At 48.6% G+C, this 16,543-nt stretch overlaps 1 protein-coding gene across 1 annotated transcript in view; it reads left to right on the top strand.

The window, feature by feature from the left end:
* Positions 1-16,543, top strand: part of ints4 (integrator complex subunit 4) — a 90,697-nt gene that overhangs the window by 46,086 nt on the left and 28,068 nt on the right. Inside the window, exons 10-15 of the mRNA XM_069892165.1 lie at positions 922-1,096; positions 3,742-3,947; positions 6,267-6,409; positions 8,260-8,375; positions 11,356-11,489; positions 13,811-13,968. Of these exons, the coding sequence (XP_069748266.1) occupies positions 922-1,096; positions 3,742-3,947; positions 6,267-6,409; positions 8,260-8,375; positions 11,356-11,489; positions 13,811-13,968 (932 nt within the window). The remainder of the gene's footprint in view (positions 1-921; positions 1,097-3,741; positions 3,948-6,266; positions 6,410-8,259; positions 8,376-11,355; positions 11,490-13,810; positions 13,969-16,543) is intronic.

The raw sequence follows: 16,543 nt of genomic DNA, 5'->3' as shown, positions 1-16,543 counted from the left end.
CTTCTATGCATTCCCAAATTTTATCATTGTTAACAGAAAATGATGGAAACATATGACAGGTCAGGTAGCATAATTTCCCCACGTCAGTGGGAGATAAAATTGAAGGCCCCGATTTTCCTTTTTTACCCCATACTTGACCTCAGCATCTGCAGATTTTCTTGTTTAACTCTTCCATCGTTGTAGCATTGCCAACATCCTGATTCCTTCCCTTTTCTTTCTCTTGTCCTTCTTTCTTGCTCTCTCTCCCTTGCTCTCTTTAGCACTCACTCTCCTCTCTCCCGCTCTCCCTCTGTCTGCACCTCCCTCTCTCTCTCTCTCCCATCACTTCATTACATGGAAGCTGTAATTGCTTTCGAGAGGGTGCAGTTGAGATTTACCGGAATGTTGTCTGGATTGGAGAATATGTCTTATGAAGCAAGGTTAATAGAGCTAGGGTTTTCTATTTGGAGTGATGAAAGATGAGGTGTCTTAATAGAGGTGCACAAGATTGGACATCCACCACCTTTCTCCTGCAACAACAATAGCAAATACCAGAGGACATTGGATTAAGGGGAGGGGAGGAAAGTTTAGGGGAAACATCAGTGGTAAGTGTTTTACAGAGATTGGTAGGTGCCTGGAAGGCATTGCTGGGAGGAGTGGTGGAGGCTGGTCCAATAGGGACATTTAAAAGATGTTCATGGACGCAAGAAAAATGGAAGCTTATGGGTGAGAGGAAGGGAAGGATTAGATTGTTGTGGAGTAAAACACCAAAGTCTGCAGCCATCGTGGTTGAACTCAATGCCAGAGAAACTCAGCAGGTCAAACCGTGTACTTTATATAGCAAAAATAAGGTTTCCATAGGTTGGTATGACATCCCATGCCGTAAGGCCTGTAATGTGCTGTAACGTTCAATGTTCTTTGTCCCCTTATCCAACTCACCAGAGAAAGCGCAGTGCCCATGAGCGTGCCAAGGAGTTGTACACATCAGGCGAGTTCTCCAGCGGGCGAAAGTGGGGTGACGATGCACCCAAGGAAGCGGTGGACACCTACACTGTCAACCTGATCAACTCAGGGGCCTGCGGAGCTTTCGTTCATGGCTTGGAGGACGAGATGTATGGTAAGCGAGGCTGAGCTGTGAGTGGAGTGGGTTTGTTGAGGCGTTGATGCCATGACAGAGAGATGGGATTGTGTACCTGAACATCTCGTGGTGTTGTCGGAAGCTTCGTTCCTTGGTCAGATGTTAAACCAAGGCCATCCCATAACCTTGTAAATGTGAACCACAGGCAATAGGAAAGATGTTGTCAAGTTGGAGAGGGTACAGAGATTGACGAGGGTGTTGCCAGTGTTGGGTGGGGGGGGGGGTCTGAGCTACAGAGAGAGGTTGACCAGGCTGGGGCTTTGTTCCTTGGAGCACAGGAAGGTGGACAAAATCATGAGGGGAATAGATCAGGTGAATGCAGAGTCTTTCGCCCAGAGTTGGGGAATCAGTAATCAGGGGACATGGATTTAAGGTGAGGGGGGGAGAGATTTAACAGGATCCTGAGAGGTAACTATTTTTTACACAGAGGGTGGTGGGTGTGTGGAACGGACTGCCGGAGGAGGGGATTGAGGCAGGTACCATTCCACTGCTTAATAAACAAAATAAATACATGGATAGGGTGCATTGTTAGTGGTTTTCACTTTTTCTTCCCACTCACATCCCACTTTAAGTAATCCCTATGCCATCCAGTGCTCTTAGACTAGTAAGGGATTGCTTAAGGTGGGATATGGGTAGGAAGGGAAGGTTGAGAATCTCTGCTCTAGACCCAATTGTTACGGAAATATTTTGCTTGAGAAAAATTGTCATTGGCCCATTTCCTTTGGAGTTCTGAAACCGTGCACATAACGAGTCCATGAGGGACAATTAAAGCCATGGGTTTCAAACTTTTCTTCCCACTCACATCCCACCTTAAGCAATCCTTTACTAATCACAGAGCACCAATGGCAGAGGGATTACTTAAAGTGGGATGTGAATCAAAAGAAAACGTTTGAAAATCACAGTTTTAATCGTCCCTCAAGGACTCGTTATGTGCACGGTTTCAGAACTCCAAAGGAAATGGGCCAATGACAATTTTTCTCAAGTCAAATATTTCAGTAACAAATGGGTTTAGAGCAGTGATTCTTAACCTTCCCTTCTGTCTTGGGTAAACTTGTACCTCTCACTTTGTTCGTTTTAGATTGGTCACTGTGTTCGAGCTACCGAAAGAAAATAGACACACACACACCGAGAGCAGTTCAGTTTATACAAGTCTTTATTACTAAATCTAAAGCTGAATTCACACTACAAATATGCAAGCCCTTCCCAATTATACTTATCAATGCCTGGACTGGTCCCAACTGCCAAAGCGAGGCGACGACTGCACATTTGTAGTAGATTGTCTGGGCGCCGGTAGCAGCTTCTCCACCTCCCTGGACCCGGGACGTCGGTTTGGAATCTTGAAGTTCTTCTTCTTGCTGAGAGATGTTGCCACCTCCTGGAGAGTCTTAAACTTCAGCAGTGGGACCATGGCTTATATTACCCAAAAGTTGTTTACTTCAGATCTTATCTCTTTGAACAAATGATTTAATTATCTTCAAGGTCTCCTGACAGTCTGCGACCAACAAAAGAACTGCTTCTCTAGGCCTCATGGTGGAAGTTGGATAATGTCTACTGATTCATATGCATCCCTGGGCCCCATAATGTAAATTTAGATAATGTCTTCCTATTCAATTGCATCCTGGGCCTCATAGTGGAATTGAGATTATGTCTGATGCAACTGCATCCCTTCTTTCATAAGCTGGTCTAAATCCTCCATTACACCATCCCACTCACATCCCACCTTAAGCAATCCCTTACTAATCACAGAGCACCAATAGCCTAGGGATTACTTAAAGTGGGATGTGAGTGGGAAGAGAAAGGTTGAGAACCACTGGTTTAGAGGCATGTGGATGAAGTACAAACAGATGGGGACTGGTGTGGGTGGGACATTTTAGTCGGTGTGGGCAAGTTGTGGCAAAGCCTCCAAAATCATGAGGGGCCAAAGATAAAGAGAATAGTTAGTGTTACCCCCCCCCCCCCATCAGAGTAAGAGAGTCTCAAACTAGAGGCACAGGGTTGAGGTGAGAGGGGTAGTTTATAAAGGAGCTAAGGGCAAATTTTTCTGCACAAAGGGCATATGGAACAAGCTCCCAGTGATGGGCAAATGGACCAGAACGAGGAGGGGGAAGGAAATGTGGGAAGGGAGGCTATAGAACTATAGAGCCATAAAATATTAGAGCAGAGAAACAGGCTCTTTGGCCCTTCTTGTCGGTGCTGAAGTATTATTCTGCTTAGTTCCACTGACCTGCATCCATTCCATATCCCTCCATACCCCTCCCATCTCTGTACCTGTCCTCATTTTTCTGAAATGTTGAAATTGAGCCCACGGTCACCTCTTCAACTGGCAGCTTGTTCCACCACTCTCTGTGTGGAGGATCCCCCCTCCCCCCCCAAACGTCTCCCCTTTCACCCTTAACCCATGTCCTCTAGTGTGTACCTCACCTGCCCTCAGTGGAAAGAAAGGTGTATGTTGGGAGGACTTGAATGGGTGAGAAGGGGAGAGCAAGGAACCGAAGGAGTTCTGGGGGCATGAAAGTGGGGAATTCAGTGTTCGTGCCATGGGGTTGTCTACTACCCAGGTCGATCGAACATGAAGGAGTTGTCCAGTTGGTTCACGATGCTTTCTCAATTGCCTTGAACCCCAGAGGTCCGTAATGCAGCAGTTGAATCGCTCTGCATGTTGGCTCAGGCCTCTGCCTCATTTGCTGAAAAGTGCCTGGATTTTCTGGTGGACATGTTCAACGATGAGATTGAGGAGGTGAGGCTGGGGTCAATTCATGCTCTGCGGAAGATCTCCTGCCACATCCGACTGCGCGAGGACCAACTTGACACTGTGCTTGCAGTACTGGAGGTGAGCCTCTAATACTTCCACCCTTTTAATTTGATTTTTTAAATATTTTATATTCAGACATACAGCACGGTAACAGGCCCTTCCAGCCCATGAGCCTGAAAGGTATGTTTTGAAGGGTGGGAGGAAGCCCACATAGACTCAGAGAGAATGTACCAACTCCTTACAGACAGCGTCGAATTCGAACCCCTGTCACTGGTGCTGTTATTAGCATTGCTTTAACCATTACACTAAGTAGGATGTGCTGCAGACGGTTTGGAACATAGAACACTAGTGCACAGTACTGGCCCTTTGGCACGGAATGTTGTATCAATCAATAACCCTTAAACTCTTCCAATCCCTACTCTTTCAAACATTTAGAACAGGGGGTCCCCAAACTTTTTAGACCGTACACCCCTTCAGAGACTACGTGGTCCCTCATCAACCCCCAGGCGTGGAATCCCAGCGCTGATGGGGGTGGGGGGTGCTGGGTAGGGTGGCCAGTGGTCCAGTTTTAGGCCAGACAGTCTGGCTTTTGAGCCCTCTGTCCTGCACCTCCTCAAGATAATAATTAATTTGTTCTCCATTTGGGGGTGTAGGCCTTACACCCCAAATGAAAGACAAATTAATGGCCAGAAAGGGCATTTATATGTTAAATGCAGCGGCTGGGCGCGATGAGGGGGAAGCGTGATGGTGGTGCTCGAAGGTTCATGGGAGGTAAGCCTCACCCCCACCCCGCACGCTGGAAGGGAGTTGGGGGGGTGATGTGGAGGTGCTATTTTAAATTGACACCCCCCGCGTCCCCCACTAGTGTTATCGACCCCCTGGATGATCTCTTCAACCCATGGGTATTGATATTGACCACTTTGCAGACCCTAATTTAGAACATCCCAGCACAGACCAGACCCTTCGCCCATGATGTTGTGCCAACCCACGTAAACCCACTCCTCAACAATCTAATGCGTTCCTACCTCACACCCATATTCATCTATTTTTCCTATATCCATGTGTCAAGTTTAAGTCTTTTAAATGTCTTTATTGTACCAGCCTCCACTAACACCCCTGGCAATGCATTCCAGAAACCCACTACTCTCTGTAAAAAAGATAACTTGTCTCTGATGTCCCCTGCCAAACTTTCCTCCCGTCACAGATGTCCTCTGGTATTAGTTATTGTCGCCCCAGGATAAACATGCCAGCTGTCTTCCCTATCTATATCTCTCATAATCTTATACACCTGTATAAAGTCTTCATCCTTCATTGCTCCAAAGAGAAGAGGCCTAACTCTGTTCACCTTGCTTCATAAGACATGTTCTCCAATCCAGTCAAACTCCTGGTAAATCTCCTCTGCCCCCTCTCCATCGCTTCCACATCCATTCTGTAATGAGGCGACCAGAATTAAACAAAATACTCCAAGTGGGATCTACCCAGAATTTTATAGAGCTGCAACTTACCTTACAGCTCTTGAACTCAATCCCTCAACTAACTGAACACCTTCTTAATCCTCCCATCAACTTGTGCGGAAACCCTGATAGACCTGGACCCCAAGATCCCTATTTTCTCCACATTCTTATTGGTAACATTGTACCTCATACAGGGAAAGTGAGCAGCCTAACAGGCTACCTCTAGCATTCATACAGCTGTGCAAAGAACTGTAATTTACAAAATATCAGTTACACTGAAGGGAATGGTCAATTAGCAAGGGCAGTATGGCAGCACTGTGGTGGGGTTCATTCACGAACCTGATGACTATGGGGACGAAACTGGCTTTAAGCCTGTTGGTGCACTCTTTCACGCTCTTGAACCTTCTCTCCAATGGGAGAAGAGAGTGTGTCCGGGGTGGGATGAGTCCTTCTGTGTGTTGGCTACCTTTCCAGGGCAATGGAAGATGTAGATGGAGTTTCCCTGGGATTTTGAAAGGCAATTGATCTTGGAGTTCATTGAAGAGCTGTTGGATATGTTCTACATCAAGGCAGCTTCGTCCTTTTCCAAAAGCAATGTTGTGTGCAGTCTTGTTACTTTGACTCCCTGCAATTCAACCAAGTCCGTGGGGGGGGGGGGGGTGGTGGGGGGGTTGCGTGATGTTCTGAGCTGTGTTCACCACCTTCTGCAGCTTCTTCCGAGCTTGAGAAGAGCAGCTCCCGTCCCACGCGGTGATGCATCCGGCAAGTCTGCCTTTGCTGTTTTCATTTAATACCCTTGGCAATCAGGGTGGGTCACAGAACATACCGAATACAATAACTTTTCTTGAAAGCTGGGAATGAGTGCACTCAGGACCCAGGAGCAGCAGTTGTAAAGTGACAAGGAATTGTGGCCAGGCTGACGTTTTGGTCTTCTGTTTTATAGGATTCTTCCCGTGACATCCGGGAGGCTTTACACGAGCTGCTGTGTTACACAAACGTGTCCACGAAGGATGGTGTCCACCTGGCTCTAGTGGAATTGCTGAAGAACCTGGCCAAGTATCCAAGCGATCGGAATTCCATCTGGAAGTGAGTCCATCTGGTGCTTTAACAGGATCTCGGGGGATCTCAAGCCTAAACCGATGTTCTGTTATATTGTAAGAAACTTGGTATTAGATGGGAGAGATGTTCCATTGGCTACCTCCTCCCTCTGCACTCTCAGAGTAATGAGGACAGAGTGGGAGGGGTTGCACAGGGGCCAAGAGAGGAATGGTGAAAGAGGGAGAGGTGAAGGGTGTCGGGCTGTGAAGTAGAATAAAAAAATGGCACTACCGGAGGTGCTGTAGTGGCAGTTTTGCCACTGGTGCAGACTCCAGAGAGCAAGGAGCAAAGTCTCAGCACTCCCCCGCACAGTCCAACCGCCAAGTTCACTGCTGTCGGCCCTGTTCAGGCTTTAAATGGGCCGTTAAAGGAGCCGATGGTGATTTATTTTGGTCGGGGCCCAAGTTGGTGGTGCCTATGATTGGCAGCAACCGCAAGGGGTGGCAGACTCCGGGGAACCAGCGGACCAGCGCAGGGCACCAGAAAACGAGGGAATCCCTCACACACGCATACCCCCTCACCGATTGAGAAGGAGAAGCAGAGGAGACGACCCATGGAACAGTGACCACCGTGGCGGACCAGTAATGGGGCCTGAAGCTGAAGCTGATTCGAGGCGAGGGACCCACACAAACTGCGGGCAACTGCAGTCGAGGGACTCGCACCAGGCTGCGGACTGCTGGAGACTGGCTTGAGACCGGCTGAAGGGGTACCAGGTGTCGGAACAGGGATGCAAGAGGATGCGGAATGCTTACTGATCGTGTCAGAGCTGTGAATCTGGAGCTCGGGTTGCCGATGATTTGGACTGAAGGCTGTGAGAGTGCTGGAGGCGAATCCACAGACACTCATAGGAACATAGGAAGTAGGAACAGGAGTCGGCCAAAAATGGCCCATCGAGCCTGCTCCGCCATTCAATACGATCATGGCTGATCTCATTTATGACCTAACTCCACCTACCTGCCTTCTCCCCATATCCCCTAATTCCTCTATCACCTCATTCGGCCCATCGAGCCTGCTCCGCCATTCAATACGATCATGGCTGATCTCATTTATGACCTAACTCCACCTACCTGCCTTCTCCCCATATCCCCTAATTCCTCTATCACCTCATTCGGCCCATCGAGCCTGCTCCGCCATTCAATACGATCATGGCTGATGTCATTTATGACCTAACTCCACCTACCTGCCTTCTCCCCATATCCCCTAATTCCTCTATCACCTCATTCGGCCCATCGAGCCTGCTCCGCCATTCAATACGATCATGGCTGATCTCATTTATGACCTAACTCCACCTACCTACCTTCTCCCCATATCCCCTAATTCCTCTATCACCTCATTCGGCCCATCGAGCCTGCTCCGCCATTCAATACGATCATGGCTGATCTCATTTATGACCTAACTCCACCTACCTGCCTTCTCCCCATATCCCCTAATTCCTTTATCATGTAATACTCAATGGTTGGGGGGGGGGTCGAAGGTAGGAGGGCTCTCTTTTGCTTCTCTTTCTCTGACTGCAAGCAATTTTTGCTGATGGAAAATCTTTGCCTTACAGTATGCTGAAGGGAATGTCGTGCATGTTAACAAATAATTTTCATGCTTAGGCGCGAGATTAGAAGTACAGTCACATGTAATTTAATGTCCACAATACGTTCTGTGAAATAGGATGTTTTGCGATGTGGACGTTGTGTGAACACCATATTATACACAGTACTTATCAAAACTATATGAGATATTGAAATGTACCTGTATTAAATAGCCAGGATACTATACAATACTATGCTGCATCAGCCTGTGATGTGACAGGAAACTCCATTGAACTTGACTGGTTTCTATCTTCCTAGATGCCTCAAGTACCTGGGCAGCAGGCATCCCACCCTGGTATTGCCACTGGTTCCCGAACTGCTGAGCACACACCCGTATTTTGACACACCAGAGCCAGACATGGATGACCCAGCTTGTATCTGTTTAACAATGGTTATAAATGACTGCTTTTCTTTCAAGTACCAGGGATAGGGTTGCCAAAAATAACTGCCCTCCATTTACTCAGCAGGGACTTTCAACGTGGGAACGCACTAGGGAGGTTTCTGAGCAGTTTTTGGGCTCCTCATTTAAGAAAGGTTGTCCTGACATTCGAGAGGGTTTAGAGGGTAATTCTGGGAATGAGGAGCGTTGGACATCTCTTGGCCTGGACTCATTGGAATTTAGGAGAACGAGGGGGATCTTATTGAAACATTTCAAAAGTTGAAAGGTGTGGACACAGTAAATGGAGAAAGGTTGTTTCCCACAGTGGGAGAGTCGAGCACAAGAGGGAATAACTTCAGGATTGAAGGGCGTCCACTTAGAACAGAGATGTGGAGGAATTTCTTCAGCCAGAGGGTGGTGAATCTGTGGAATTTGTTGCCACAGGCAGTCGTGGAGGCCGGGTCATTGGGTGCATTTAAGGGAGAGGTTGAAAGGTTCTTGATTAGCCAGGGCATCAAAGGTTATGGGGAGAAGGCCGGGCAGTGGGGCTGAATGGGAAAATGGATCAGCTCATGATTGAATAGTGGGGCAGACTCAATGGGCTGAATAGCCTATTTCTAGTCCTAAGGTCTAAAGAACCTCTTGATCCACTATACAAAATTAAAGCAGAAATGTCCTGACAAATTCCTCAGCCGTCATCACGAACAAATCAGATTTATGTGAATTAAAATGTTAAATCGATTTAATTTAGTGATGGAACGCAGAAGCAGGCCCTTCCGGAGACAAGCCTCTACTACCCAATGATACCCATGTGACCAAATTAATCTACTAACCCCTGTACATATTTGGAACATGGGAGGGACCTCGGAGGAATCAGAAGAAACCATCGCAGGGCATGTGGAGAATGTACAAACCCCTTACAGACAGCGGTGGATTCAATCCTGGGTCACTGGCATTGTAATAGAGTTACTACTAACGTTATTGCTGCGTTTTGTCTGTGTAAGTTACTCGATTTGTTATCCGCTTTGCAATCGTGTTAAAAATTATCGCCACATTATTACCTTTTATGGTGAGACCTGTTATGGTTAGTTGGCTTCTTCCACGGGCTGTCTAGCAAGGCATCTCTACCCTTCATGCAACAGGGCAAAAGCATGATTACAGAGTATAGAGTTACAGTGAAAAAGATCAGTTAGAACCAAGCAAGGGCAGCACGAGAGCACTGATGTGGGGTTCATTCAGAAGCCTGATGGCTGCGGGGAAGAAACCGTCCTTGAGCCTTTTGGTGTGCACTTTCACACTTTTAAACCCTTCTCCCCAATGGGAGGAGGGAGAAGAGAGAGTGTCCGGGGTGTGATGGATCCTTCAGTGTGTCAGCTGCCTTTCCTGGGCAGCGGGAGATATAGATGAAGTTGTTTTGAAGTGCTGAGGTTGGACAGGTGCTATATCAAGGCAGGCCCTTCCTTTTCCAACAACCGATAAGACTCACTGTAATGGCACTACACTGGTTCCTTGAAATGTAACTATGTTCCTGTGAAGAAAGAACCCTATCGTGAACAAATGTTAATGTCCCTTTGAAGCCTTGGTTCCAGCTTCAAAGGACTTTGGGATCCTGTCCACGTACTAGGCGGTGTATCAGGATTTACCACAAGCTGCACAGTTGGAACGTGTTGCCTGCCCATTCATTGTGTGGGGCACAGTTAACACGATGCTTTTACAGCAACCCAGCTTCGAATGCCGCACATGTACTGAGTTTGTGGCATTCTCGAGACCTACGTGGGTTTTTTTCAAAATCCACAGGGGTTTATTTAGGTGTCACGGGCTCGTGGGCCGGAAGGGCCTGTTACCCTGCTGTATGTCTACATTAAAATTAGCCTCTCCTGATGTCATTGGGAGATGACCAAAACTGATGATTCTCTGCATGCGTTGAGAGCAGGTGACCAAAAATAACTTTTTCTCCCAGATATCCATTAGTCACCACTCTTTTCCAGATTCTCCAAATCCTCTTTTTTTTTTCTTTTTTTTTCTTTTTTTTTTCTTTTTTTTTTCCTTTCTTTTTTTTTTCTTTTTTTTTTTCAAATCCTCTTGAAGCAGGTTATTTATTAAATGTCTGAAGGGTAAAGCACAGAAACATCACACTGTTTATCCCACTGCACTTATTTTTACACTAATGCTACCCAAACCCATTTTGATTCTCCAAATTTCCATCGGTCCTTCCCCATAGATGTTTGTATAGTGTTATTCAGCATTGAATCAGGACCTTTGACCCGCTATGTCCACATCTACAATCCAGTGACACAAATTCCACTGTATTCTCCCCCATACTCATCAACGTCGCCCCCTCACCCCCATCTGCTTGTTCTGTCCCTCACCCACATGCTAGGGGCAGTTTACAAGAAGGCACTTTAATCCACCGACCTACATGCTGTTGGGATGTGGGCGGTACGGGTCATACAACACTTATGGCAGCTGCGACCTGGCTTTCAATCCGGCGCTGTCTACGTTTACACCGTGTCTGCGTGGGTTTCCTCCTGGTGCTCTGGTTTCCTCCCACCCTTCAAAGCATATGGGGTATTTGGGTGGCACAGGCTCACAGTCTGGAAAGGCCTTCTACCGTGTTTTATCGTTAGCATTTAAAAGAAAATTAAAACGCAGCACACGGGAAACTCGCACGGTCACAGAGGAGAACGAGCAAGCTCTCCGCAGATAGTACCAGTGATCAGGATGAAATCCGGGTGTCTGGCACTGAGGCAGCGGATCTACCAGCTCTGCCACTGTGTTGCTCCGCCCTCCGTTGTCCAGGTTCTAGAGATAGAAGAAACACGGGCTTGCGCACATTTGCCATCATTAATTCTAGTTTGCGAACCTAATGATTATGTTAAGTGTGTGCGATTGTTCTGCACAGGGCTCTCCTACTTTTGTGCATGAATTCATCTAAAAATGGTCAGAAGATGTTTCTTAACTCCAGACTGTGTTAGACATTGCTGTGCTGGTCTTGGTATTCAATGCTGCCAAGACTTGCCCCACTATGTCCGCTCTGTTCTCAGACCACACGTTCCGACACTACTCCTACCTGCGTGACAGCCTGTCCGATCTGGTTCCGCACTTACAGGTAAGAGGAAACTCCAGCAAATTCATTTTGTTCTTTAGCTGCAACGGGTGGGTCACTGGTGTAACCAGCAGTTTGTTGCCCACCTCTAAGTGCTCTGAAGGAGATGAAGGTGCTCCCACAGTCCTATTGCAAAGGGAATTCCAGCATTTAGACCCAGTGTTGCTGAGGGAAATGACTAAGGGTAGTCCATGCACCTCTTGTGTTGATTTAAAGGTTCCTTTTATTGACACGTAGAAATACATAAAAATGTGATCTACATTAACACTTCAAGGCAAGCGAAGTGTCGTCATGAGCATTGCCCGGCGCCCCTAACAATAAGAGAAAGAGAAGCAAAAGAGAGACCCCTCAGAGTGTCTGTGAGTTCTCCTCCAGCGATCTCTGCGGCCGCACAGACTCCTTTTCGATCCATCGGCCCCTGAGCTCCAGATCTGAACCTCTGACATGGTCAGCAAGTCTTCGGCGTTTGAGAGCCCTTCTTGCCCTCAGCGCCCTCTCGAATCCTGGCTCCGATACCTGGTTTCCTACGAGCCACTCTCCAGCAGCCACTGCAAGTCGCCGGCTTCCTGTGTGGGTCCCACCCAACCACAATCCGCTGCCTGTGCAGGTCCTTTGACCGTTGAGCCCTTTGCTGGTTCGCCACTGCGGTCACCTTCCCTGTAGGGTCATCTTCCATGCTTCTAATTGGTGTTGTTGTTTGTCCTTCGTAGTTGAAGATGACCATGGCTTCAAAGTCAATTGGGTTTGAAGTCATGACTTGGGCTTGACTTGGATTAAAGTGAGGGAAAGTTGCGCAGGTTGTCAGCCGCACTCTCTCGCCCCAGCCTATCTGGACCCAGTGACAAGACATAATCGAGATGGCTGGAGACAGACCAGGATGCAGTGGATGGTCAGCAGTTCTGTATGTGTCTCACTGTGCCCTGTTGGCGCTCCACAACGCATTGCTGAGAATCGCCTTTCTGCCCATTGAACCAGTGACGGTTTCTTCCGCCGAATCCAGGCTTCACACATGAGGTAGACGAGCCCTGAGTGTTGTGGGTTCACGGCAGTTCTTGCAGCGTGCTCGCAAGCTTCCCTACCCATTGTTGGGCATCCTCATCCGCCTTTGCAGCCGTTGGGAGATGTCTCCTCTTCCGCCTGCTCCGTCATCGGGATGATCACCTTGTGGTGTGATAATGACACCACCCCCTCACTTGTTTTTGCCTGCTAGCTGAAGCGGTTTCCAGGGCATGGCACGAGGAGCCAACAAGTGAGAGATTTAGGAGATGAGTGAGGTCCAGTGATGCCAACCATCCCCACTTAGTGAGGCGCAGTTATCAGCACCAAAGCTACTCCTGCTCCTCAAAGCTAATTAGTAGGGGGGTGGTGTTGAGGGTGTTTGCCCCGTTCTGGTGCCATGCGCCAGTCCACTGCTCCACCAGATTCTGCAATCCCTCATGTTGCCTGTGCCTTCCTCTTGGATAGACCTCTGTAGTTGCAGGATTTTTTAAAAAATTGTCAGCTCCTTAAACAGGCAGTTTAAGGTCTGTTCGGAGCTATCGGCATTAAGACAGATGAGAAGGAATTGCATCTCCCTGAGAGAAGTGAATCAGTGGCGTTCTCTGACCACAGAAGCAGTAAAGGCTGCTTCATTATATGTAAGACAGCTGTTTTGCACAGTAGGTGAATTAAAGATTATGGGGAACTGCCGGGCAAGCGGAGCTGAGTGTATCTCAAGTAAAGGAAACCGAAGTTTCTGGTCGCCCTTCTCCAAGGTATGAACAAAGCAGCAGATACCTGAATAGAAAGGTGGGGGTTAGGAGAGGAAAGGAAGGGGGAGGGAGAAGGAGAAGAGTTTGGGTAGAGGGGGCAATTTCTTAGTCTGATTATCTATCAATGAAGGAAAATGGCCAGAATAAATGTTTGGGCTCACGAGGGCCCTCAAGCGTTGAAGGCTCCCTGATCGTGTCGGAGGGTTGGATCTGGAGCTTGGGCGGTCGATGGGTTGAACAGGAATCTGGATGCAGGGGCTGCGGGAGCACAGGAGGCAGTGGCTCTAAGGGCACTCTCTTTTGCTAACCTTTCTGTAAGGTGCGCCGGGTGACACCATCAGCGACTCTTTGTTTGCCTTTACGGCAGATGAAAGTTGAATTACATCAAGTATGTTACACTTTTATGTATTATCCCATGACAATAAAAGGAACCTTTAAAGCTTTCAATCTGCCGAAGGAGATGGAAAGAAGTATTTTCTCAGAGGTTCCACGTTGTCTGCCTTGGAGGTCAGTGGCAGCTCCAGTTGGATGGAGGAGCTGAGCCTGTCTCCAGTGAGTGTTCTGTGCTTGCAGTTGCCCGGCAGAAAGATCGTGTCGGTCTCCGACTCCTCCAGCCACGCACTGAACGAGGACTCGTCTCGGCAGTTTGTACAGCAAAGCCTCGATCGAGCTCAGACGATTCAACATCTAGACACACAAGGAGCTCAGGACCTTCTGAAACTAACAATTCGGTAAGCATCACGGTGAGAGGCTTTTGACTTCACATGCCACGGTCAAGTTAACACACCAAAATGCTGGACAAACTCAGCCAGTCTTTTGAGCATCCATAAAAAGCAAAGATATATTGCCAGCGTTTCGGGCCTGAACCCTTCTTCAGGGAATAAGCAGAATGAACCAGGAGGAAATTAATATTGACTTCTCTGGCTTTCATTAAATCCACTTCTTCCCTGTCGCCTTTCCCCAGCCCTGTCTCTCCCTTCCTAGTTTCCTTCCGCACAAACATGATAAATTCTTACCTTGTCCCTTATCATATCCATTTAATACCTTCCAAATTTAAAAAAATTTAAATTCAGACATACAGCATGGTAACAGGCCATTTCGACCCATGAGTCTGTGCCGCCCAATTTATACTCAATTAACCTACTCCCCGGTGGGAGGAAACCAGAGCCCCCTGGGGAAAACCCACACATTCACGTGGAGGACGTACAAACACCTTACAGACAGTGCGGGATTCGAACCCTGGTCCCAATGGCTGGCGCTGTCGATGCGTTGTGCTGTCCACTATGCCATCCATGCTGCTGTGTTTGTTGGTCTGGATTCCTCCACCGGCCAGCATTCTCTCGGAATTCTGGGACTTTTCGAGATTTCCTGCTTCTGGCTCATTCTGCTTCTTCCTCGAAGGGCTCAGGCCTGAAACGTCGGCAATATATCTCTGTCTCCCATGGATGCTGAAAAGACCGGCTGAGTTCCTCCAGCATTTTGATATGCTTTTACTGCAATCCCAGTGTCTGCAGACTTAGTGTTTCACTCAAATTAAAGGATTAAAACATCAAATTAGAGTAGGATTCTTGGTTTCTAATCTTTTGCATTGTATGCCATTTTACATTTTAAAAAAATCTTTTCACTGAGTGCGGTTGTCAGTAAACAAACATTTCATGACACTCCTTCAGTTCCTTGACCTGGGTGCGTCAGTGAGGCCTTTTGGATTTTAATTCAGGCTCAGCTCTGCCTTGAGTCTTGCCTTACTCAAGCACCAAGTGAGGAGGAAGAATTTCATTCCTACACTTCCTAAGGAGGTTGCGAAGAGCAAGGCTACAGGCCCCCATGTTGACAACATTTTACAGAAACACACTTGAGAGTGTCCTGTCTGGCTGTGTCATTGTGTGGGATGGTAGGTGCAAAATATTAGACCAGAAGCCGATTGAAAGGGTGGACAGCGAGGAAGGCTTTTAAACGCCCTGGGGGACAAGTCCCCGATGGAGCTGATGGACGAGATGCTCATGCTCATGGGTGATCACACCAACTGCCCACTCTTCGAGCGCATTTTCCTCGACCATATGCCCGGGGACATCCAGCCACTGTTGGTCCAGGAGAGCTTCACCGACCCGAGGAAGGTCGGCCAGAAGGCCCAAGAGCTATGGCTCACACGATTCCCGGAGGGCTCAGTGGTCCAGCAGGTCATGAGGCACGGGCATGATCGCGCCAAGCCTGCCCCGAGTGCTGCGGTAGAGCATCCGGCCCCTGCGGGGCCCCCAAGAGCATAACCAAGTCCACAGCATCCACTCCAGGCCTCTGCTTATACCACCAGCGCTGGGGAGCCAAGGTTCAGAAGTGTCGTCAGGCCTGCTCGTTCGAGGGAAACGACCAGGCCGGCTGCTGTTAATGGCTGCAGCGGCTGACCAAGGACACAGCCTGCTCGACCTGCGAGACTCAGTCAGCGGCTGGCGGTTCCTCATTGACGCTGGAGCCCAGATCAGCATCATCCAGGCCATGGCCATCGAGTCCAGGAACCGACCTCATGGACTTCCCCTCCGTGCGGCCAATGCAACGCAAATCCGAACGTATGGAGACAAGACAGTCCACTTTCAGATCGGCCAATGAAATTTCACGTGGAGGTTCACTGTCTCATCCCTCCCGACTGCCATCCCGGGTGCAGACTTCCTCTTCGCATACGGGCTTCTGGTGGACATTCGAGGTAGGCGCCTGGTGGACGCCTGTACCTTCCAGGCCATTGGTCTCGATGCCTCCCACTCGGAGCAACCGCAGCTGGCTACGACCAACATGCCCAGAGACGAGTTCCAGCAAATCCTGGACGAGTTCCCGACACTCCTCAAGCCACAGTTCTCCATTTTCTCGCCGCGCCTCGGGGTGTTCCACCACATCCCGACCCAGGGCCCACCGGTTCACGCCAAGGCACTCTCGCTTCCGCCTGACAAGCTCCAGCTGGCAAAGGAGGAGTTTTCGCACCTGTTGGAACTGGGGATCATTCAGCGGTCTGACAGCCTGTGAGCCTCGCTGCTCCACCTGGTCCCGAAAGCCTCCGGCGGCTGACGTCCCTGCGGAGACTATCGACGGCTCAACGAGGAAACAGTTCCTGACTGTTACCCACCCCTCACATCCAAAACTTTACGGTCAACCTGCACGGAGCAAGAGTTTTCTCCAAGGTTGACTTGGTGCGCTAATATCACCAGATCCCGGTGCACCCTGAGGACATACCCAAGATGGCCATCAACACCCACTCTGGCTTGTTCGAATTCCTGCGCATGCCGTTCGGACTCAAGAATGTCACTCAGACCTTCTAGCACC

Source organism: Narcine bancroftii, chromosome 7, assembly GCF_036971445.1.
Source record: "Narcine bancroftii isolate sNarBan1 chromosome 7, sNarBan1.hap1, whole genome shotgun sequence".
In the NCBI taxonomy this organism is placed as follows: Eukaryota; Metazoa; Chordata; class Chondrichthyes; order Torpediniformes; family Narcinidae; genus Narcine; species Narcine bancroftii.
This window is presented reverse-complemented; position numbering and strand designations above follow the sequence as displayed.